At 38.5% G+C, this 24317-nt stretch overlaps 1 protein-coding gene across 1 annotated transcript in view; it reads left to right on the top strand.

Moving 5' to 3' along the window:
- The window catches only part of LOC138753657 (zinc transporter ZIP12-like), an 88231-nt gene that overhangs the window by 11794 nt on the left and 52120 nt on the right, over nt 1-24317 (top strand). Inside the window, exon 3 of the mRNA XM_069916909.1 lies at nt 19380-19667. Coding sequence (XP_069773010.1) covers nt 19380-19667 — 288 coding nt within the window. The remainder of the gene's footprint in view (nt 1-19379; nt 19668-24317) is intronic.

Consider the following 24317-nt stretch of genomic DNA (forward strand, 5'->3'; position numbering starts at 1 on the left):
GAGAGGAACCAGAATGTTAAAGTTAATAAAGGAGGGGAGTTGGTAAAAGTAGATGGTAATCAAAGGAGTGTATGTGGGGGACATTCTCTCAAGGAGCATTATAAGAAAGGTGGGTGAGCTTAGAACATGGATTGACACTTGGAAATATGATATAGTAGCAAGAGGGGCAGGATTGGCAGCTAAATATTCCAGGATTCTGTTGTTTAGGTATGATAGAGCAGGGGGGAATAAAAGGTGGAGGAGTCACATTGTTTGTTAGAGAAAACATTTCAGCGGTGCTATGGAAGGATAGATTGGAGGCCTCATCTAGTGAGTCTATTTGGGTGGAATTTAGGGATGGGAAAGGCATGAAAACACTAATGGGTGTGTATTATGGACCACTTAATGAGCTGAGGGAATTAAGGAGCAAATTTGTAAGGAGATAGCATATATGTGTAATAAACATAAGGTGGTGATTATAGGAGATTTTAACTTTCCACATGTTTTCTGGGACGTCCATACTATAAAAAGGCTGGATGGGTTGGAGATTGTCAAATGTATTCAGAAAAAAATTCTGAATCAATACGTAGAAGAACTGACTAGAAAGGGGGCAGTATTGGATCTACTATTAGGGAACAAGATGGGTCGGGTGACAGAGGTTTGTGTTGGGGAACACTTTAGGTCTATAATTGGAGAAGGAGAGGGCTGAGTCTAAGGTTAAGTTTCTTGATTGGAATAAGGCATATTTCGAGGAATTAGAGGAGGTGGATTAGGATAATTTATTTTCGGGGAAGGATGTTACAGATAAATGGAGGATGTTCAAAGGGGAAATTTTGAGAGTACAGAGTCGATATGTCCCTGTGAGGATTAAACAAAACCTTAAGAAAGAAATTAGAATAGCTAAAAGGAGATATGAAGCTGCTTTGGCAGGCAAAGTAAAAATAAAACCAAAGGGCTTCTACAGGTTCATCAAAAGTAAAGGTATAATGAGGGATAAAATTGGGTCCTTGTGGATCAGAGGGGTAGGATATGTGAGAAGTCAGAAGAGATGGGAGAAATTTTAAAATATTTTTTTCATTTGTAGTCACTAAGGAAATGAAAATTAAGCAGGTGAAGTAAGGAAATCGGGTAGTGAGGTCATGGATAATATACAGATTAATCAGGAGGTAGTATTGGCTATTTTAAAGAGAATATTGGTGGATAAATCTCTGGATCCTGAAAAGATATTCCCTAGGACCCTGAAAGAGGTTTGTGTACAAATAGAGGGGGCTCTGACACATATATTTAACATGTTACTGACCACGGGGGAGGTGCCAGACGATTGAAGGGTGGCTCATGTTCTGTTGTTTAAAAAAGGTTCCAAATGTAAAACATGGTAATTATAGGCCCATGAGTCTGACTTTGGTTATGGAAAATTAATGGAGAGTGTTCTTAGAAATGGTATATACAATTATTTGGATAGTTAGGGTTTGACTAGGGGTAGTCAACACAGTTTTGGACATGGTAGATCATGTTTAACAAATCTTATAGTTTTTGAGGCAGTAACTAAGAAGGTTGCGAGGGGAAGGCTGTGGATGTTGTCTATATGGACTTTAGTAAGGCTTTGACAAGTTTCCACATAAGATATTAGTTAGGAAGGTTCAAGCATTAGGTATTAATGTTGAAGTCGTGAAATGGATTCAACAACAGTTGGATTGGAGATACCAGAGAGTGGTGGAAAACTCTTTGTTGAATTGGAGGTCAGTGTCTAGTGGAGTGCCTCAGGGATCAGTACTGGGTGCATTGTTGTTTGTCGGATATATTAATGATCTAGATGATAAGGTGGTAAATTGGATTAGTAAGTGTGCAGATGATATGAAAATTAGCAATGTGATGAACAGTGAAGAAAGTTATCTAAGCTTGCAGTGGGATAAAGGACAGTTAGAAGAATGGGCTGAAAGATGTCAGATGGAGTTTAATACTGATAAATGTGATGTGTTACATTTTGGTAGGATTAATCAACAAAAGTCATATATGTTAAATGGTAGACAATTGAGGAGTGCAGTAGAACAATGGGATGTAGGAATTCTGGTATGTAATTTTCTGAAAGTTGGGTCACATATAGATAGGGTGGTGAAGAAACCATTTGATATGTTGGCCTTCATAAATCAGAGTACTGAATACAGGAGTTGGGATATCATGTTGAAGTTGTATAAGGCATTGTTGAGGCCAAATTTGGAATATTATGTGCAGCTTTGGTCATCAAATTATAGCAAGGATATAGACAGTGCAGAGGAGGTTTATGAGAATGTTGCCAGGGTTTCAGGGTTTGAGTTACTGGGAAAGGTTGAGCTGGCTGGGGCTTTATTCTTTGGAGTGTAGAAGATTGAGGGGTGATTTGATAGAGGTATTTAAAATTATGAGGGAGACAGATAGAGTCAATGTGGACAGGCTTTTTTCCATTGAGAGTGGGAGAAAATTCAAACAAGAGGACATGGATTGAGATTGAAAGGGGAAAGCTTTAGGGGAATTTCTTCACTTGGAGGGTGAGCTTCTTGCTGAAGTGGTAGATGTGGATTAGATTTTGATATTTAAGGAAAATGTAGATACGTGTATGGATGAGAGAGGTGTGGAGGGTTATGGGCTGGTTGCGGTCAATTGGACTAGGTGGGAGAAGGTGTTTGGCATGGACTAGGAGGGCCGAACTGGCCTGGTTCTATGCTGTAACTGTTATATGCTTATATGGTTACTGGTGCATGGGATCCATAGTGAATTGGTAGTTTGGATGTGGAATTGGCTAGTCCAGAGAAGACCAAGTATTGTGACAGGTGTATCTATGTGTGGAGGCCTGTGACCAATTGTGTTCTGCAGGGGATTAGTATTGGGACAACCTTTTGTTTATGATAAACATATAAACATAAATGACTTAGATGAAGAAGTAGGTGGGTATGTTCATCGGTTTACTGATGATACAAAGATTGGGGGAGATATGAAAATTGTAAAGGAAAAGAATATAACAGTTTCAGACATGAGCAGAGAAGTGACAGATGTGGTTAATTTAGACAAGTGTGAAGTGTTGCACCTTAGGAACTCAAATGTAAGGGGACCAGAGATAATTAATGGCAGGATGCTTAAAACATTGATGTGGAGACTGTGCAGCAGGTCAGAGGCTAGGAATCCTGTGGCGAGCAACTCACCCTCGAATTCTCTAAAGCATGTCCATTGTCTGCAAATCTCATGTCAGGAGTGTGATGGAAGACCCTACTGGGATGGATTCAACTTTAACATACTTCAACAAGTTCTACACCATTTAGGATGTAGTTGGCTACTTAATAGATACCCAATCCCTAAGCATTCTCAATTCAGTTTTAGGCTTAATAAATGTAAATATTTATGGTTCACATACAGTCAGTATGGCAAGTTATGTAATAGTGAAATATTTACCTTCATTACAAAGAGAATTTCGAAAATGCTCTGTAATTTTGCAGAAAAGGAAAACATTAAATATCATGACCTTTTCATGTAATTACATTTAATGCTCAGTGATTCAAAATGTTATTTCAACATGTGCTTAGAAAATAATCTCAGAAAGCCAATAAAACTAAGGCCTTGGCTGAATTAATCACGAGTGACAAGTTTAGTCTGATTAAGTCTATATGTGATCCTTTAAATGATATTCTTAAATCTAAACCAATATTATTTGAAGGGGATGGTGGAGGAGGCTGGTACAATAGGGACCTTTAGAAGACTCTTAGATAGGATGTCAGAAATTTACTGTAGAGGATTACAGACTCTGAGAGAGGGAAGGGTTAGATCAAATGTAGAGTAGATTTATATCAAAAATCCATGCCAAAGGGCAAGGATTGTGCTGTTTCCTTCAAAGTATCTATGTATTTGGGTGCATGAGTATCAATAGGCACTGTGTAAAAGATCTTAAATACTTAAAAATATTTAATTTACAAAAACATGGAATCATGAAATGATCATATTAATATTTTTTTAAAGTTTCATTCCAATCTTGGATGACTCACGGGTAGTGGACTATATCTGTAAGTTGTCTGGCAATGAGTGAGATTCCTGGATGGTTATAGTCTCCCTGATGTTTGCAAGCAGCCGCAGAACATTCTCAAGGGAGAGGTTACTATAAACATTAGTACCCATGACATGCAGTAGATAGAAAAAGGAATAAATGTCAACATTGCAAATTTAGGGAATTATGCAGAAGACAAAAAAGGAGGAAGTCAAGAGCTGTAATCTCTGGATTGCATTGAATTGAATTGTTTTTTGTACCAAGATACAGAGAAAAGCTTTGTTTTGCATGGTATCCAAGCAAATCAATCCATACTTGCTTAGAGCAGATACTTCAATAGTAAAACAAAAGTGTAAGAAATACTAGACTTGCACCTACATCTCTTCCTTCACCTCTATTTCAGGCAAAAAGAAACCCTTCATTTGTGAACCTGCAGGGCCTCTTTTACATTGGGGAGACTGGGCACAGATTGGGAGATTATTTTGTGCAGCACTTTCACTCGGTTCATAACTAGAGCAAAGATTGCCCAGTGGCCAAACATTTTAATTCCACACAACATTGACCTGCTGACATATCTTCCATGGCCTCGTGTATTGGCAATCTCAGGCCATCCACTATTTGGAAGAACACATCTTTATATTCTGTCATAGCAAATCTCCAACTAGACGGCACTAACATTGTCCTCCAATTTCTGTTAACCTCCTTCTTATGACTCTTCTCTTTCTTTATCCCTCTGTCTCTATTTCTCCAAATTCCCAACCCCTTCTCTCCTTTCTCCTATCACTTCTCTCTTATCACTTCTTAGCTTTTTTTTCTTCTACCCTCCCACCCATAGGATGGAAGAGGAAAAAGCTGAGAGGTGATGAAGAAGAGGGCTTCCCTGTTAGCCTGTGCTTCTCCCCTTCCCCTCCCCCCTCCTCTTCTCACCCCCCATCCTTTTTCATTTAGGTGCCTGCCTGTTTCTTTCTTGTACCTGATGAAGGGTCTAGGCCTGAACCTTTGCTTCTTATAGCTGCTGTGTGCCCTACTGAGTTTCTCCAGCATGTTTGTATATTGCATAGGCTGTAATTCTCAGCAAAATCCACTTTGATGTTCTCTCATCCATCCTTCTTCAAGGTAATGATCACAGATTCATAGTGAATGACAGCGAATTGAAGTAGAACAGAGAGACATTAGGGAGCACTTCGGATCCAGTGATCATGATACCATTTGTTTCAACATAATTATGGAAAGGGATAGGTCTGGTCTGACAATGAAAGTTTTTGAGTGGGGAAAAGCCAGATTTGATGAAATGATAAGAGGTTTGCAGAGAGTGGTTTGGGCTGATTTGTTTTTTGGGAAGGAGGTAGAGGAGAAATGGAGGGCATTTAAAAGTGAGATTTTGAGGGTGCAGAATCTTTATGTTATTGTACTGTTAGGATAAAAGGCAGTGCCAAATGTTCAAGAGAGCCATGGTTTTCAAGGGAGATTAGGAAGTTGGTTCAAGATAAAAGGGAGGCCCACATTAAATACAGGAAGCAAGGAATGGACGAGATGCTTGGAAGATACATGGATTGTAGAAAGAAGCTTAAGAAGGAAATTAGGATAGCAAAAAGAAGGTGGATATAGCAAACAGGGTGAAAGTAAACCCTTACGCATGATACAATATAATTGGTTACACAGGCTATACACCACACCCCAAAAGTTAAATAAATGGGACCCAACAGTATCAGACTGTTGTTTTCGCTGTAAGAAGGAAATGGGAACAATTTGGGCATGTGAGAAAGTGGAAAAGTTTTGGAAAGATCTAAATCAGGTATGAAATAAAATCACAAAAAGCAACATACCAAAAAATCCAGAGATCTTTGTTCTGAGTAATATAAGAAGTAAAGAACTTGGACTCGATTTGGATGGAGCACAAAGAAGATTTATTATGATAGCTTAGCTGTAGCAAAAAAATGTATTATGTCAACCTGGAAATTAGAAGATAGCCTGAGAATACAGCAATGGTACATAGAAATGGATAAATGCATTCCACTGGAAAAAATAACATATAATTTAAGAAATAACATCACAGTATTCGAACAAATTTGGAAACCGTACATGGAACACAACAGAGAAGTCCTATCGCGGACCTCCACCACCTATAATGACAGAAGGAGAAGAAGATGAAATGGACTGACCCAAAGGGTTTTTACAAATATGTGAATAGCAAAAGGAGGATGAAGGATAGAATTGGTCCACTAGAGAATCGGGTGGATGGATGTGTGAAGAGCCAAATAAGATGGGGGAGTATTGTTGGTATTCATTAAGAAAAAGGATATGGAATTGTGTAGGATAAGTGAGGCAAAAGGGGTAATTATGGAAAACGTAGGGATTAGGAAAGAGGGGGTGTTGGAACTTCTGAGGTATATAAAGGTGGATAAGTCTCTGGATCCTAATGGGATTTTCACCAGGTCCTTGAGAGAAGTCAGGGAGGAAATAACAGTGATTTTTCAACAGTCACTGGAGGTAGGTGTGGTGCTGTGGGATTGGTGTGTTGCAACCGTGGTTCCTCTGTTTAAAAAGGGCACCAGATGTGGACCCAGCAATTATTGGCCAGAAAGTTTGACATCAGTTGTTTGTAAACTAATGCAAAGTATTCTTAGAGATAATATGTATAAGTATCTAGAGAGGCAGGAATTGATCAGGGACACCCAACATGGGTGTTTAACAAATCATGTTGAATTTTTTGAGGAAGTGACTAGAAAGGTTGATGAGGGTAGAGCAGTAGATGTAGTCTATCTGGATTTCAGTAAGGTTTTCGATTTGGTTCCACATGGAAGATTGGTGAGGAAGGTTCAGGCACCAGGTATTAATGTTGAGATAGTCAGATGGGTTCAATGGTGGCTAGAAGATAGGTGCCAGAAAGTCATGGTGGATAACTGTCTGTCAGGATGGAGGCCAGTGATGAGTGGTGTGCCTCATGGATCAGTTTTGGGTCCCTTGTTGTTTGTCATTTACATTAATGATTTGGATGATGGAGTGGTAAATTGGGTGAGTAAATATGCAGACAATACAAAAATAGGGGGAATTGTGGATAGTGAGGATGGTTTTCGGGGACTGCAGAATGATTTGGAGTGGCTTAGAAGAGTGGGCTGAAAGGTGGCAGATGGAGTTTAATGTAGATAAGTGTGAAGTGCTTCATTTTGGGAAGAATAACCAAAATAGGATGTATGCAGTAAAGGGGAGAGCATTGAAGGATTCAGAGGAGCAGAGAGATCTTGGAAAGTGGATTCTCATGTAGATAGGGTGGTGAAGAAGGCTTTTGGTATTCTGGCCTTTATAAATCAAAGCATAGAATATAGGAGCTGGGAGGTGATGTTGAAATTTTTCAAGGTATTGGTGAGGCCAAGTTTGGAATATTGTGTGCAGTTCTGGACCCCAAATTATAGGAAGGATATAAATAAAGTAGAGAGGGTGCAAAGAAGATTTACTAAAATGTTGTCTGGATTGCAGTATCTAGAATACGGAGAATGATTGTGTAGACTGGGTCTTTATTCATTGGAGCATAAAAGGTTGAGGGGGGATTCGATAGAGGTATATAAAATTATGAGGGGGATAGATAGAGTAGATGTGAATAGGCTCTTCCCTTTGAGGGTAGGTGAGATTGGAATGAGGGTTCTTAAGTTAAGTGTTAGGGGGCAAAACTTCAGAGGTAACATAACAGGAAGCTTCTTCACTCAGAGAGTGGTGGCTGAGTGGAATGACCTTCCAGAAGAAATGGGTTGTCATTAAGAGAAGGTTGAATGAGTACATGGATGTGAGTGGGCTGGAGGGTTATGGGCAGGGACCAGGTAGTTAGGACTAGTGGAGTTCACTTAAATCGGTGCGGACTAGAGGGGCTTATATGGCCTGTTTCCGTACTGTAATTGTTATATGGTTATATATGGTATTGGAGTACAAATATATTGTTCCCTGAAAGTGATGGCACAGATAAACAGGGCAGTGAAGAAGGCTCATGGCATATTTGCCTTTATCGAATGGGTCACAAAATACAAGAGCTGGGATGTTTTGTAACAAACATACAAAATTTTGGAGAGATTATGCCAAGAATATGGTGCACATGTTGGTTTCATAGAGAGTGTTGCTGCTAACACTGGACAATAAAGATTTTGTTTCTTAAATATTTTTGGGTTTATTTCATTGATTTTGACATGACTATCACCTTTAAAATTTCTGATCATGTACAGATTCTTTAAACATTTTTTACCAAACTGCATCCAGCTGATTGACAACATGCTTCAAGCATACAAAACCACAAAATGCCACATGTTATTGAAAATTCATTTTTTTGTATTCGTACTTGGACTTCTTCCCAGCTGATCTTGGTGCAGTCAATGTCAAACATAGTGAAAGGTTTCACCAGGACATTGCGACCATGGAAAAGCAGCATCAAGGCAACTGCAATCCATCAATCTAGCCAACTATTGTTAGATATTCAACATCAGATGTTGAATACAAATGAAAGTCAGTGGCAAAACATTTTTAGATCAGTTGAACATTATTATGTGATTAACTTGTTAAATTCAATAAAAGTTAATTAAATGTTTCTTGAATTTCCTATATGAAACAACGATCTGGGATTATGTTTGTTTTCCTTTTGAAGTTTGTCTATTATAATTGCCAATTTCTTTTCAGGAATCAAACCTTTTGATAAAATGCATTGTCCAGTGTAATCAGCCTGCATTTACTCTGCCCTTGTGGTTCCTTTTATTGACATACACATGAAACACAAAATTTATTTATTTTTGTTTGCCCATAAAGAGGCACCAATAATCCAGTGCTCTGACCAAGAAGAGAAAGAGAAGCAAAAGAGAGGCCTCCAGAGACTTTGAGTATCCATGGAACTACAACTTCTCCAAAGCCCTTGCCTGTTCCACTCCTGTAACCTCTGTAAGGGTTAAAATGTAGATTCTGGAAGAAGACTATGAAGATGTTATTGACATTCTTTGAGTGTCTCTATAGAAATATATTTTTAGTCAGGTCTCTTTCTCTGTGTTTTAAGTTCAGTTTTGTTTTTCCTATGTCTGTGAAGATGGAATAAGGACTTGGAATAGACTAACAACTTTTTATTGAGTGTTTTAAGTATTGTTTTAAGAGTCATTTATTAATATAACAAAGTTGTAATAATGTAGTAACCTATATAAGGTTTAATAAACCTTGGAAAACTCAATTCAACTTTGGTATGGATCCTTTTTGAATGAGTCATACCAGTCTCACCAGGTGACTATTAAGGAAGATAGTTGTGACAATAAAAGAGGAACTATTTTCTTGTTATCAGTAAAAAATATGTAATTTAAGATAGTATAAAGTTGGAAAGTGGATTTGGAATTCAGACTGGATTGTGTGGGCTCTGTTTAGAGCATTTCGAACAAGGAGGCATGATCATCAACAGCATCACCAAGGCCTTTGAAGTGGTAATAAGCCTTACTAAAAGATTCCTTCTGTGTGTTTACATCAAGTTAGAGCATAATTTGGAGAAACTGCTGCTCGTCCTTTGAGGACAGTTTTGGTTTTGGTGTTACTGTTGTGAATGTTTGATGTTTGAGTGCGATGGCTGGCTGAATGAATAAGATGGCAGCTGCCACTGAAGCTGCTGCTCCTAAGAAGCTATATGTTGAGAAGATGAAGAAGAAGGAACTTATGGAAGAATTGCAAAGGCAACATTTCGATGCAAGTGGAAACAAAGCGACTTTTCAAGCAAGACTGAAAGAGGAAATAGAAAAGCAGAAGGTTTCAGCTGCTGGGGATGCAGATCCCACAGAATTACTGCAAAAAACATTAATAGGAACCAAGATCAGCCACAAGGGAATGGTTGAAACTGTGCCACAAGATGGTGGTGAGGAAGATGGGCAATCAAAAATGGAGACAGGATCAGATATAAAGGTAAAATCTGACCTACAGGATTGTGATAGTACAGACCTATCGCCAATGTATATAGTTACAGTATCTAGACTGTGCTTACAGCGATTGGCTGAGAACTTAGCCATGCCTACTGTCTGGGCCTTAAAGGGTTGTGTCCCTAGCCAGGTCGGATCATTCCGGACTGGTCGGCCACCTGTGAAGAGCTCCTGTCTTTTGCTAATAAAAGCCTTGGTTTGGATCAACAAGTCTTTGGTTCTTTCGACGAGCTCTACAAGGATGAAACAAGACCTAAGGATAGTGTGTCAAACGCTGAAAGCAGGAGAAGTAAGAAGAGTTCTACATCAAGCTTCAGAGCTTCAAGAACTGAATCTTTAGGTCTAAGATTCAGGCAGACATGGCAGCTCTTGAAGCAGGAAAAACAATGCTTCAAATTAAAATTGACTTAGAAGAACAGAAGAGAAAAAAGGGGCATCATAGTTATATCTTTCAAGAGCAGGAGGATCAGTTAAGAAGGCAACAGGAGCTGCTGGAACTGGAAAAAAGAATTGTTGTTAGTCAGATGGACGAAGGCACCAGATGTCTTAGTGGTATCTGGTGCTCGAAGTAAATTATCTAAAGCATCACATTTTGAGGAAGGAGAACTGTAAAAGAAAATATTTAATACTAAGGCTGAGCCAGTGCTATGGTCACAAGACCTGCTTGGTCACGAATTAGGCTGGTTAAGGCATGACATTGATCCAGTGCTATGGTCACAAGGTGTGCTTAGTCCTAAACTAGACAGAATAAAGCACGGTGGTGCCAGATCTCTACCCTAATGATGACCCCATCAGATAGAGATATGAGCCTAGTGACTTTTTGTAAAATGGAATACCACACACTCCTGGCAGGTAATAGATATGTGGGTGAACAAAGTAATGGACATCCAGGCATGACAAGAGGAAATGGCTGCATCATTAATTCAGTTACAGACTCTTTCTTCACTTCCCAAGAGAAAGATTTCAGCTTTTGATAGTGACCCACTTAAATTCCAAGTATTTATGAAAAGCTTTGAATGCAGTATTGAAATTAAATGTCAAAACTCGGAGGATTGTTTATATTTATTTGCAACTCTTCATGAGTGGCCCTTCATGAGATCTTGTAAAGAATTGCCAACATATGGCTCCAGGTGAAGGATTCAAACAGGCTAAGACATTACTAAAGAAGCATTTTGGCAACAAGAATAAATGTACAGAAGGCTCTTTCATGGTTGTCAATAAGAATGGATGTCGCAAACTGTTTACAAGCTTACGCCCTCTTTCTAAGCAGATGTTGCAACGTCATGACGAAGATTGGTCATCTTTGAGAGCTTGATAGACCTAATAATATGGTAATCATTGTAAATAGATTACCCTTCTGGGTGAAAGAACTATAGAGAAGTCAAGTTGTTGATGACCAGAAAAGAAACTATGTGACAGCTATTTTTAAAGATTTGGTGGAATTCATCGAAAGGCAGGTGGATGTTGTCAGAGATCCAGTGTATGGAAATATCAAAGGTATTCAAACAGTAAATGAAGATGTCCAAATCAAAGCCTCAACCAAATTTTTCTTTAAAATGTATATTTGCTACCTCGCTGACAGTGGCGGATAAAGAAATTCAGGAAAATGAAAGTTTGTCTGTTGTAAAGAAACATTGGTTCTGTAATGTTAAGCATGATTTGGAAAAGTGTGCCCAGATGGGGAAAAAAGAGACACTGAGTGACAAATTTGCTTTTTTTGAAGGAAAGTGGAGTTTGTTTTGGCTGTCTGTGTAAAGGACACATCAGCAAAAATTGCAAAATGTGGCTCAGCTGTGACATATATAGTTTAAAACCATCCCAAAATGCTACACATCTTCCAGGAAAAGAAGAATATGGAAAAGGAACAAGCGACAAGAAAAACAGATGATAACCGTGCTGAGTCTTTAGTATTGACAAATGGTCTTTCTGGGGCTGGTTTTAAAATAAAGCAAACTTTTTATGGTACCTGGGCAGGACATGGCCAAGAAAGAAAGTGCAATAGTGTGTACTTATGCATTTCTTGACCCAGGAATCTCCGTGTCATTTTGTACTGTGGGGCTAAATAATAGGCTTAATCTTTAAGGAAGAAGTATAAAGATTCTATTGAGAAAAAAAATAGGTCAAGTTAAGCACATCGAAACCAATGTTGTTTTGGGCCTAATGATCACTGGACTGGATAGTAATTATTTTTGCGAACTCCCAGGCATATGCACACAGAAGAATGTGCTGGTCCATAAAGGAAACATCCTGCATCAAAAAGGCATTGATCTGCGGACACATTTGAAAAATATTTGTTTACCAAATTCAATTCTGACATTGAGTTGCTGATTGGTTTAGATGTACTAAAGGCTCTGGAACAACTAGATATGATAGAGAGTATGGGAGATGGACCTTTCACAGTCAAATCTATGCTTGGTTGGATGATTAATAGACCATTAGGAGAAAGATAGCAGAGGCCGACAGCATCGAATCCACGCTGCTGAAGATCCAACTGCGCTGGGTAGGTCACGTCTCCAGAATGGTGGACCATCGCCTTCCCAAGATTGTGTTATATGGTGAGCTCTCCACTGGCCACCGTGACAGAGGTGCACCAAAGAAGAGGTACAAGGACTGCCTAAAGAAATCTCTTGGTGCCTGCCACATTGACCACCGCCAGTGGGCTGATATCGCCTCAAACCGTGCATCTTGGTGCCTCACAGTTTGGCGGGCAGCAACCTCCTTTGAAGAAGACCGCAGAGCCCACCTCACTGACAAAAGACAAAGGAGGAAAAACCCAACACCCAATCCCAACCAACCAATTTTCCCCTGCAACCGCTGCAACCGTGTCTGCCTGTCCCGCATCGGACTTGTCAGCCACAAACAAGCCTGCAGCTGATGTGGACATTACTCCTCCATAAATCTTTGTCTGCAAAGCTAAGCCAAAGAAGAGGAGAAAGAAAAGGTCCAAAATCAGTTGGCTATAAGTGTCAACAAGAGATTGATTGTGAAGCTTGATAAGCTGTGGGAGCAAAAGTTCAAGAATGACTTTACTGAGTGCATCAGGGATGACCAAGAACAGTTCTTAGAATCAGTGTCAAAATCTGCCAAGCTGGTTAATGGTCATTGCATTGGATTACCTATAAAGAAAGGGGAACTATGTATGCCTGATATCGAGCAATCCACACTGAATTTAAAGAGAAGATTCAAGAAAGATTCTTCCTTTTATTCAGACTACACAAAATGCATGTCTGACATGATATCCAAAGGAAATGCAGAGGAAGTACCATATAATATTTTGGACTGTAGTGATGGCAAAAAATAGAGTTTTGCATCCGCAGAAGAAAAAGCTTTGTGTGGTGTTTGATTGTGGTGCAAACTTTGAGGGAGTTTATTAAATTCTCAATTCTTACAGGGTCCAGATTTGACCTGTATGTTGATAGATGTCTCAACTAGATTCCATAAAATAACCTGTTGTCATCACTGCAGACAGTGATGGTTGTCCAACAAGGTGAATGTACCGAATGAAGACTTTGACTTGTTACGATTTCTTTGGTGGACTGATGGAGAATACAATCAGAACATGGTGGAATACAGAGTGCCAGGGCATCAATTTGGAATGACTTCATCACCAAGTGGTGCAAATTTTAACCTTAGGGAGTGTGCTGAGGACAATAAAGGAACAATTTAGCTCTCAAGCTGTAAGCACCATCAGGAATGACTTCCATGTGGATGACTGTCTCACTTCTGCAGCTACAGTCAAAGAAGCAGTATCTCTTTTTCATGAGTGAAAGAAGATCTGCACAAGGAGTTATTTTTTACTTACCAAATGGGCAAGTAACAGTCACCAGGTATTAGGTAACATACCTGAAAAAGAGAAGGCAAAAAAAGAGAAGAATTTGGACTTAGACCATGATAACCTTCCTGTTGAGAGGATGTTAGATATACAATGGTGTGTTCAGGGTAACGTTTTTAAGTTCAAAATCACTTTGAAGGGCCGATCTCTCATAAGAATGGGGATTCTGTCAAGCTAGTTCGATATCTAATCCTTTAGGAATATTGGCACCAGATGACTTGACTGCCAAGAAGATCCTGCAAAATTTGTGGAGGAAGAAGATTGGTTGGAATGATGAGGTACCAGTATCCATTACACAAGAATGGATGTGTTGGATAGAGGATCTCTGTAAGCTGGAAGACTTGAACATTGACAGATGCTTCTATACCCACACATTTCAAAACTGTAACATCTGCTCAATTGCATCATTTTGCGGATGCATATAAAGCTGGTTACGGAACTATTATTTACCTATTACTATTTGATAACAAAGATCAGGTACATTGTGGATTTGCTATGGGAAAGGCCAGAATGGCTCCATTGAAACCAGTCACTATCCCACCCATGGAGTTGATGGCTGCAAGCAGAATGGACACTATATTGAAAAAAGATTTGCAGGTGAGACTAACAGACTCCATACTTTGGACTGATAACACCTCTGTGCTCAAATACATCAACAAGGTTTCGAACTTTCGTGGCTAACAGAATCACTGAAATTTCGTCCAATACTGTGGAGATATATTAACACATATCCTGCCAATCTGCCTTTTGAGGTTTGAAAGTCAAGTCTTTTCTGAAGAGTGAAATGTGGGTGTCAGGGCCTCAGTTTCTTCTACAGCCTCAAAAAGAGTGGCCTCAAAATCCTGACAAATTTAAAAAAAAATACCAGAAGATCCTGAAATCAAAAGAGAGGACCCTGAAATCAAAAGTAAGACTGCAAATTTAATCCACTATTTTTCATCCTGGAATAGTTTGAAAAAGGCAATGGCATGAATGCTCAGATTTAAAAGATGGTTTTTGAATTGTAACAGACTCAAAACAAAAGACATCTCACAGTTAAAGAAAAGATAAATGCTGCGATGGAAATAATTTGCTTTTGCAAGAGGAAGAAATTTGCAGATGAAATTTCAAGTCTGAAAAAAGGAATGAATGTCAAGAGGACAAGCCACATTTGTAAACTCAACCCTATTCTTGAGAATGGTGTTTGAAGAGTTGGTGGGCGCTTTAGTAGGGCAGCAAGGTCAGAAGAAATGAAATACTGGCCAAAGATTTTTACATTTCAAATCTAATTCTTCAACATATTCACGAAGAGATAGGTCATAGTGGTTGCAATCATATGTTATCCAGACTACGAGAAAAATATTGGATTTGTGATGCCACTAGATTAAGCAGAAAAATTGGAACAAAATGTCTTGTTTGTCAATGTGTGAATACTCCTTCTGGACAAGGGCTGATGGCAGATTTTCATCTCGACAGAGTCTCTCCAGATGAACCTCCATTCACATATGTTGGAGTTGATTTATTTGGACCCTCTGAAGTGAAACGTGCAAGAAGTGTTGTAAAGCACTATGGTGTAATTTTCACATTTAGCCATGAGAGCAATTCACATCAAAGTGGCATCATCAGTTGATACTGTTACGAGCCCAAAGGACCTCAAAACCCAGCAGCAATAGATATTCACCACAACAAGTAGTTAATTAAACAAAAGTTGTTTTTAATTATCTTTAAACATGAAAACAGAATCAAACTTTAACCTATCACTATTAACTTAATTAACCCAACTTAACCTCCTTCTAATTCTAAGTGCACATATATGTTCTTTTCTTTTGGCTTGGCTTCGCGGACGAAGATTTATGGAGGGGGTAAAAGTCCACGTCAGCTGCAGGCTCGTTTGTGGCTGACCAGTCCGATGCGGGACAGGCAGACACGGTTGCAGCGGCTGCAGGGGAAAATTGGTTGGTTGGGGTTGGGTGTTGGGTTTTTCCTCCTTTGCCTTTTGTCAGTGAGGTGGGCTCTGCGGTCTTTTTCAAAGGAGGTTGCTGCCCGCCGAACTGTGAGGCGCCAAGATGCACGGTTTGAGGCGATATCAGCCCACTGGCGGTGGTCAATGTGACAGGCACCAAGAGATTTCTTTAGGCAGTCCTTGTACCTTTTCTTTGGTGCACCTCTGTCACGATGGCCAGTGGAGAGCTCGCCATATAACACGATCTTGGGAAGGCGATGGTCCTCCATTCTGGAGACGTGACCCACCCAGCGCAGCTGGATCTTCAGCAGCGTGGACTCGATGCTGTCGACCTCTGCCATCTCGAGTACTTCAACGTTAGGGATGAAAGCGCTCCAATGGATGTTGAGGATGGAGCGGAGACAATGCTGGTGGAAGCGTTCTAGGAGCCGTAGGTGATGCCGGTAGAGGACCCATGATTCGGAGCCGAACAGGAGTGTGGGTATGACAACGGCTCTGTATACGCTTATCTTTGTGAGGTTTTTCAGTTGGTTGTTTTTCCAGACTCTTTTGTGTAGTCTTCCAAAGGCGCTATTTGCCTTGGCGAGTCTGTTGTCTATCTCATTGTCGATCCTTGCATCTGATGAAATGGTGCAGCCGAGATAGGTAAACTGGTTGACCGTTTTGAGTTTTGTGTGCCCGATGGAGATGTGGGGGGTGCTGGTAGTCATGGTGGGGAACTGGCTGATGGAGGACCTCAGTTTTCTTCAGGCTGACTTCCAGGCCAAACATTTTGGCAGTTTCCGCAAAGCAGGACGTCAAGCGCTGAAGAGCTGGCTCTGAATGGGCAACTAAATATATGTAATGTGTGTCTAAATTTAAGAAAAGTTCTTTGGTTCACAGTTCAATCTCACTTCTCATTCTCCAGGTTCACTGGTTGCAAGCAATTCTTATACTGTGGACAGAATTTAACATGTATAAAGTTCACCAGGCTTTGATGCTTGAAAGGTAAATGTTTACCTCTCAGGAAGGTTCTTGTAAGTTTGCAGAGAGAGATGTGTTGTTCCAGGATTTCCACAACTGAGCTACCACCATTAGTCACCTCAATGTCTTGGTGATGAAACTTTCCCCATCATCTTCAGATGATAACCTCTTTCTTTCAGGCTTTATTCCAAGAGAAACATCAGACAGATAGCACTTCCAGGCATCTGCCACTCTGGAGCTTCTGTTTCAGTTCCAAGAAGCTTCTCCTGGCTTGTTACAGCTTTCTGTCACACACAGTCAAAGAATCCCTTCTGTCTGTCTGTCTCTCTCTCTATCTGAGATTTAAACTGCCAGCAGCATGACCTTCTCTCTCTCAATGACCTCTGAGTGAGCACTTTGCAGAGAGGTCAGAAGCCTTGCAAAAAGGTCCAACACAGATAACTTGACTCCTCCAAGACAATAGCCTATTCATTTTATGACATCATTTCAATTAGCACCTACTTGTGAAATGTGCATAACATTCTCCATAGTTTCTGTAAAGTCACTGAATATGAATTCAGTATTTCAAATAAGATCTGTTTTAAAGTGTGTGTATGTATGTAACCATCTCTAATTTTGCCAATTTATCTCCCAAAAACATTCCCAAACATTCGATCACAATACAAACTCTTTCATCAACACCCTTTGGCTGTTTAATTGCAAGATGTGGACAAGTCAAGTAATTGCAATCAGACAATTGCATTAATTTTTGGGGAGCTCAGTGCGAGTTACAGGAATCGTAAACTGGAATCAGACTCAAATTCATAATGAACTAGTTCAGAAATAAATTAATTGGATCTTCAATCTCCCAACTCGCTCACACCATAGAGGTGTAGGGTAAAGATTAATTAGATCAGTGCAAAAAGTTAATTCAATCTTATATGGAAAAGATCTTAATGAAGAGGGTCTTCAGACAGTTCTATGTGAGTTTGAAGCTATCCTCAACTCTTTTCCAATCATTAAGATTTCAACAGATCCAAATGATCTTGAAGCATCATCTTTTGCTTCTTAAAGGTAAACCTTTGTTGCCATCAGGACAGTTTCAGAAGGAAACCATATATGCGCATTGCAGGTGGAAGCAGATGCAATTTATAACATTTGCTCTGGAAAAGAAGGAACACTGTGCACGAGCGACTGAAATAGCACAATTTCACTGCTGGGGATGTCGTGATTATTATAGACTATTCAGCGTCTTGAAATTCCTGGCTGATGGGGAAGATTGTTGATACCATCCAGGACAAAAGTGGATTTGTGTATCAAGTTCCGATTAAGACTAAATAGACCAATTTACCCAAATCTATCTTTTATAAGAAGCAAAATGCTTTGATAATTGACTTTCACTTTCTTTTGAATATTTAACCAATATATACTATGCTTATTTTTTTGTAATGTTAATTATTATTTTTTAGATATAATAATTAGGGGCCAGTATTGTAAGGGTTAAAATGTAGATTCTTCAAGAAGTCTGTGAAGACGTTAACATTCTTTGAATATCTCCATAGAAACATATTCTTAGTCAAGGTCTCTCTCTCTCTCTGTGTTTTAAGATAATGTTCAGTTTTGCTTTTCCTTTATTCTGAGAAGATGGAGGGTCTTAGAATAGACTGAAAACATTTATGGACCATTTAAAGTATTGTTTTAATCATCATTTAGTCATATAACAAAGTTGTAATGATGTAGTGTCCTAGATAAGGTTTAATAAACTGTGGAAAACTCAATTCAACTTTGGTACGCATCCTATTTGAATGAGTCATAAACAACGACATTCCAGTCTCTCCAGGCAACTATAAAGTAAGATAGTCGTGACAACCTCCAGAGCTGCCCACCCTCATTTCTGTTCCTAAGGATGAACCTTTGTGTATAAACATAAGTAACCTAAAAATATTTTATCACCCTTATTCTGCACAACATTTGTAACAAAATTATTGTTTAATCTTGTCTTTGTAATAAATGGAAAATGTTATGTAAGCTTTACATAGACCTCTATACATAACCTACCACTTGAAATAAAATCCCTTGAATTTAAATGTCAAAAGGGAAATACAATATACTTGCTGTGGTCTGAATGTTTGAAAGGCATTTCATCAGGTTCAACAGAATTTTCATGAGTCCAATTTGGAGCTTTAATATTCTTTGAAATTTCCCAGATTGCGTGAAAACTCCAAATGCAAAAAAAATCAGATAAATATGTTTGCTGTACATGATTACAAATGCAATGACTATTAGAATTTCATGTATTTTTATTACAACAATTGTGAAATATAAACATATAAATTTACAATTAATAATTCATATTTTATATAATAATAATTTCCACATTTGCCAATTCTCTTTATAATGATTATGTATTTGAAAATTTTAAGTCAGATGATATTGGTAAATGAAATGATCAAATCTATTTCTTTTCTAACTTCTTTAAAGTGTCAAGTGAATTATTTGTAGCACCTTGTTTTTTTTAATTAATATGAAGTTCTGTGTTTAATATAATCAATATACGTTTTTCAAAATCTGTTCATATCTGCTTTATTGTATCACTTCTTTAAACTTGGTTTAATTTGTTTTAAATTGACAGAAATTCTTGTACCTATTCTTTAAACGCCTCTGTATTACATATTCCACAAACATGTATAATTATGTTCAATTAATGGCTCCAAGATGCACAATTATTGAAATTCAATTGCACTTTAATTACAGTGCCTCTCGCAAGATGTTCTTTTCACAATAATAGAGAGAGGTGACAAAGAGCACAGTATACACGAAGATGCATTTAGCAGGCTTTCAGTTATCCTTCTTTATTATATTATTCACATGCAAGATGTGTGCACGTTAAGCTCTCCTCAAGAAGATAAGGACTTCAGATTTTATCTGAATGCAATTTTAAGGGATACGTCAGATCAAGACTTAAATCATCTTTCACATGATGAACTTAACAATCTTCTGAAAATCATTCAAGAGCATTATACAGTTTCCTCCTGGAGCCAGGTGAGTAAGAAATACTTTTCACAAAACCTTTTGAATAGCATACTTCTACTATGAATTTTCCACATCACCACAAGACATCTTTTTGTTGATCAATAATTCTTATCTTTGGACTAAAATTGGTCTTTAGTAATGCCAAATGGACAGCCTATTCACCACCTCATGTGATTTTTTTCTTTACTATAAATGTCAATGGAATGGAAAATGGGTCCAGGCCTAGATATTAAAGCGAAACATAAATGTCTGCAGACACTGTGATTGTAGTCAAAGCATAAATTTGCTGGAGGAACTCAGCTGATCTCTTCATACCTTGAGGAAGGGCTCAGGCCCGAAACGTTGGTAATATATCTTTACCTCCTATGGACTAGGAGACCATCTGAGTTCCCCCAGATATAGATATTGCTAACTTTGTGCTTTTGTGAAAAATCAGTTTCAAATCCCTGAAGTATTAGACTGGCTCAAAGAAAGCATATCAACTATCTGTTTCAGAAAACAATCCCTTGGAGAAACAATGTGATATTTTCCCATTTCATACACATGTGGTTTCTTCGATATTTCCCATTAAATATCATTAGGGGCAATTTGATACTGTAGAGTGTTACAAGATAAAACCAGCAACCACAAAGAAGGCAGATCACACAGGGGTAAAGATGAACAATTACTTTATTAACAAAAAAATTCACCTTCAGACTTTAATTCAAAATCCCCCCTTTAATAACCATGCCGACTGTTTACTATGCAAATTTCTATAACAGTGTAAAACTAATAAATTCTCCAGCCTAAATATAACATATGTAACTAAAGTCTAAGCTATATTTCCAACCAGCCCACAGAAAAACTGAAGCCAAAAGATATTTGAGAGAGAGAGAGAGAGAGAGAGAGAGAGAGAGAGAGAGAGAGAGAGAGAGAGCACAAAATTTGAAGTTGTCTTCTTGTGTTACTTGCACAGAGAGGAACAATGGCTTGGTCCAGATCCTCCTGGCTGCCTTCGAAATGTTCATACCTTTTTGAAATCTCAACATTCTAAACTGTCTTCCAGACAATGACTCATGCTATGGGCCTTTTTCCACTCCACAGCACCCCCAGTGGTGGTTTATCATCCAAGTCCAGAAATTTTTAGATCATTTTCTGCACATGCTCAGTCCGTCTCCCACTCTCTCAGCAGTCCACCTTCACCTTGGCTCTCTAAGGCAAATTGTCACTTTTTAACATAAAACCACACAACACATAGGTCAAGACACAACATAGAACTCTGTAACACCTCTCCTGCTAAAAATAAAACTGGTCCACAAGGACAAATTTTTAACAATTAATGGAAGTATTACATAAGTAAAATAAAATAAACACTCAATTTTTTTTACAGTAGGTATGTTATTAGATTCATATCTACCCAGATTAACATCTTGACAAACAATCTGCTATTATGTTATCTGTCCCCTTTATGTGTGTAATAATTAAATCATACTCTTGTAACATTAAGCTCTGATTCAATAAACGTCTGTTCTTATTTTTCATTTTAGACAGAAAAACTAATGGATTATGATCAGTATATATTATTAATGGTTTTTGAGCAGTACAAATATACAAATCAAAATGTTGCAACGCTAAAACAAGCGCTAATAACTCTTTCTCAATGGTCGAGTAATTTCATTGATGGTTGTTAAACTTTTTTGAGAAGTATGAAATAGGATGTTCTATTCCATCACCATCCTTCTTCTGTAACAGTACAGCACCAACCACTTTGTCACTGGTGTCCACAACTAAAAAAAATGGCTTTTCAAAATTAGGGGACAAAAGTACAGGCTGATAGCATAAAATGACCTTTAACTTCAAAAATGCTTCCTGGCATGCATCTGACCAGATTATTTTTTCTTTCTTTCCAAGTAGTTTTGTGAATGGGAGTGCAATTTCTGCAAAATTTTTACAAAATCTATGATAGTAACCAATCATACCTAGAAATCTCTGAAGAGCTTTCTTATTACCAGGGATAGGGAACACAGTGATAGCCAATACTTTCACTCCAACTGGTGCCACTCATCCCAGTCCTACCACATAACCCAGAAAAATTACAGTGGCATGTCCAAACTCACTCTTGTGCAAATTCACTGTGAAGGTGTGCTTCCACCAGTCTCTGAAATAACTGCTCTAATTCAAGCATGTGTTCTTCCCATGATTCTGTACTAATTACTAAATCATCGATATAGGCTCCTGTGTGCTCTAAAACCTGAATTACTGCATTAATGTGCCTTCTCTGAAATGTGCCAGGTGCATTTTTCATCCCAAAAGGCAGAACATTATGCTCATACAATCCCGCAGGTGTAACAAATGCAGAAATCTCTCTGCCTCTCTCTGTCAAAGGAACACATCAGTATCCTTTTAAGAGATCAATCTTTGTTAGAAATTTAGCCTTCCCCATCTTATCTATACATTCATCTATTCTGGGAATAAGGAATGCATCAGTTTTTGTCACCATGTTTACCTTTCGATAATATGTACAAAACCTAATTGAGCCATCTGGTTTAGGCACCAGAACACAGGGTGAACTCCAATTTGAACTCGATTTTAGATGATGTCATTTTTGAGCATATAATCCACCTCTTGATCCAACAATCTGCTCTTTTCCAGATTAACTCAGTAAGGATGCTGCTTAATAGGCTTAGCATCACTGACCTCCACATCATGACAAGCCACAATAGTTCTTCTTGGTACATCTTGGAATATATCCTTAAATTTCATAAGTAATGTCTTCATTTCTTCACTTTCTGGTTTAGTCAAATGTATTAACTTGGTGTCTAAGTTTTGCAAAACTATAGAATTTTCCAGCCTGGGGCTTATCACTTTCTGTGCTCCATGACCTTGCATGAAATTTATCTCCTCCTTACTTTCCTCTATAACTAGCACCTTGATTGGAATCCTAGTCTCTTCCTCAGTCATTTTCTCAAAGTAAGGTTTAAGCATGTTCACGTGACTGACCTATGTCTCTCTTCGACAATCAGGTGTCTCAATGACAAAGGTGACCTGGTTAATTTTTGATTTCACCTTATATGTTCCTGAAAGCTGAGCTCTCAAAGGGTTTGACTGCATTGGAAACAAAACCAATACTTCGTCGCCTTCACAATCGTCTTTGCTTTAATGTTTCTCAGGGGAATAGCCTCTGGAAACCTTGAAGCTATGCACATGAGTGTTAACAAATATTCATTTCCTGCTTTGGTTTTTGGCAATGGGCCAACACAATCCACTATCACTTTTGAGAAGGGCTCCCTGAAAGCAGGGATGGGTTGTAAAGGTGCCACTGGTGGTCCTTGATTAGGCTTGCCCACCAGTTGATAAGTGTGACAGGTTCTACAAAAGTTTCTTAATTTCAGCCAATTAAACTGTTTCCTTATCTTTTCTACCATCTTCTTCACTCTAAGATGACCTCCTAAAGGAGTACTATGAACCAACTTTAATATTTCATTCCTGTAAGTTTTAGGAATTACAACTTGCCTTATTACCACCCAGTTTTCACTGGCAGGTATCACTTGTGGTCTCCACTTTCTCATCAATATTCCATCTTGAACAAAGTAACCTACTGGCACAGTTTCAATTTCCTGGTTAGACAGAATCTTATCTCTTATCCCAGCAAGATCAGGATCATGCTTTTGTCTAGCTATTAATTCTTCTCTTGACAACAGCAAAGCTGGATCCTTAGGTTTGTCCTCAATGCTTACCTCCACTACCGGATCATCACAGACTTTCTCTACCTCTACCTTTTTTCTAGACATGGCACACGCAGGGTAGATTTTCAAATCCTTTTCAGACTCATAAATCAATGTCTTACTTGTGAGTTTTACCGCATGTATGACTTTACCCTCTGCTAAATCATTATCTAATAAAAGAGAAACTCCATCCACCGGCAGACTTGATCTTATCCCTTTCGTAACCGGCCATTAACTAAGTCTGGTTTCATCACTATTCTATGAAAAAGTATAGGCTCTGCTTCACCACCAATGCCTTTAATTAAATGCACATCTCCAGTATCGATCTTCTCACCAAAATTCAAAATGTGTGCTTAATACAAGCGATTGGGCTGCTCCAGTATCCTGCAGAATTTTAACTTGCACTTGATTGGATCCTTCTTTAATTGAAATGAAACCTTCAGTCATGAATGGTTTAAAAATATCCCTAACTTTCTCACTCTGAACACAGGCAGTTGGTACCACCCCTTTCTCTTTCTTCCTTTTCAGTACAGGACAATTTACTATTATGTGCCCTGCCTTCTTACAATAGTGGCAAATAACACTCAAAAAATTTTCCTTCACCTATTTCACTTCCTTTCTTCCTTTAACCTCACTTCTATATTTTATTTCTACTCTACTTGGATTATCAGCAGTATTCATTTGAAAGGTTTTTCCTGGTGTCCACTTAGGCTTGTGGGTTAAAGCATATTCCTCAGCGAATTTAACCAATTTTTGCCAAGTTTTTATATTTTTCTCTGCCAAGTACACTTGAATATCATCAGAAACACAATTTTTAATCAGAATGATTTCCCTCAATAAATCAAAGTTACTTTTTACTGTAATTGTGGCACACCACCGATCAAAACACACAATCTTCCTATAAGCAAAATCCAGGTAAGATTGGGTTGCTGCCTTTTTTAAATTCCTGAACTTT

Source organism: Narcine bancroftii, chromosome 1 (genome assembly GCF_036971445.1).
Source record: "Narcine bancroftii isolate sNarBan1 chromosome 1, sNarBan1.hap1, whole genome shotgun sequence".
Lineage (NCBI taxonomy): Eukaryota > Metazoa > Chordata > Chondrichthyes > Torpediniformes > Narcinidae > Narcine > Narcine bancroftii.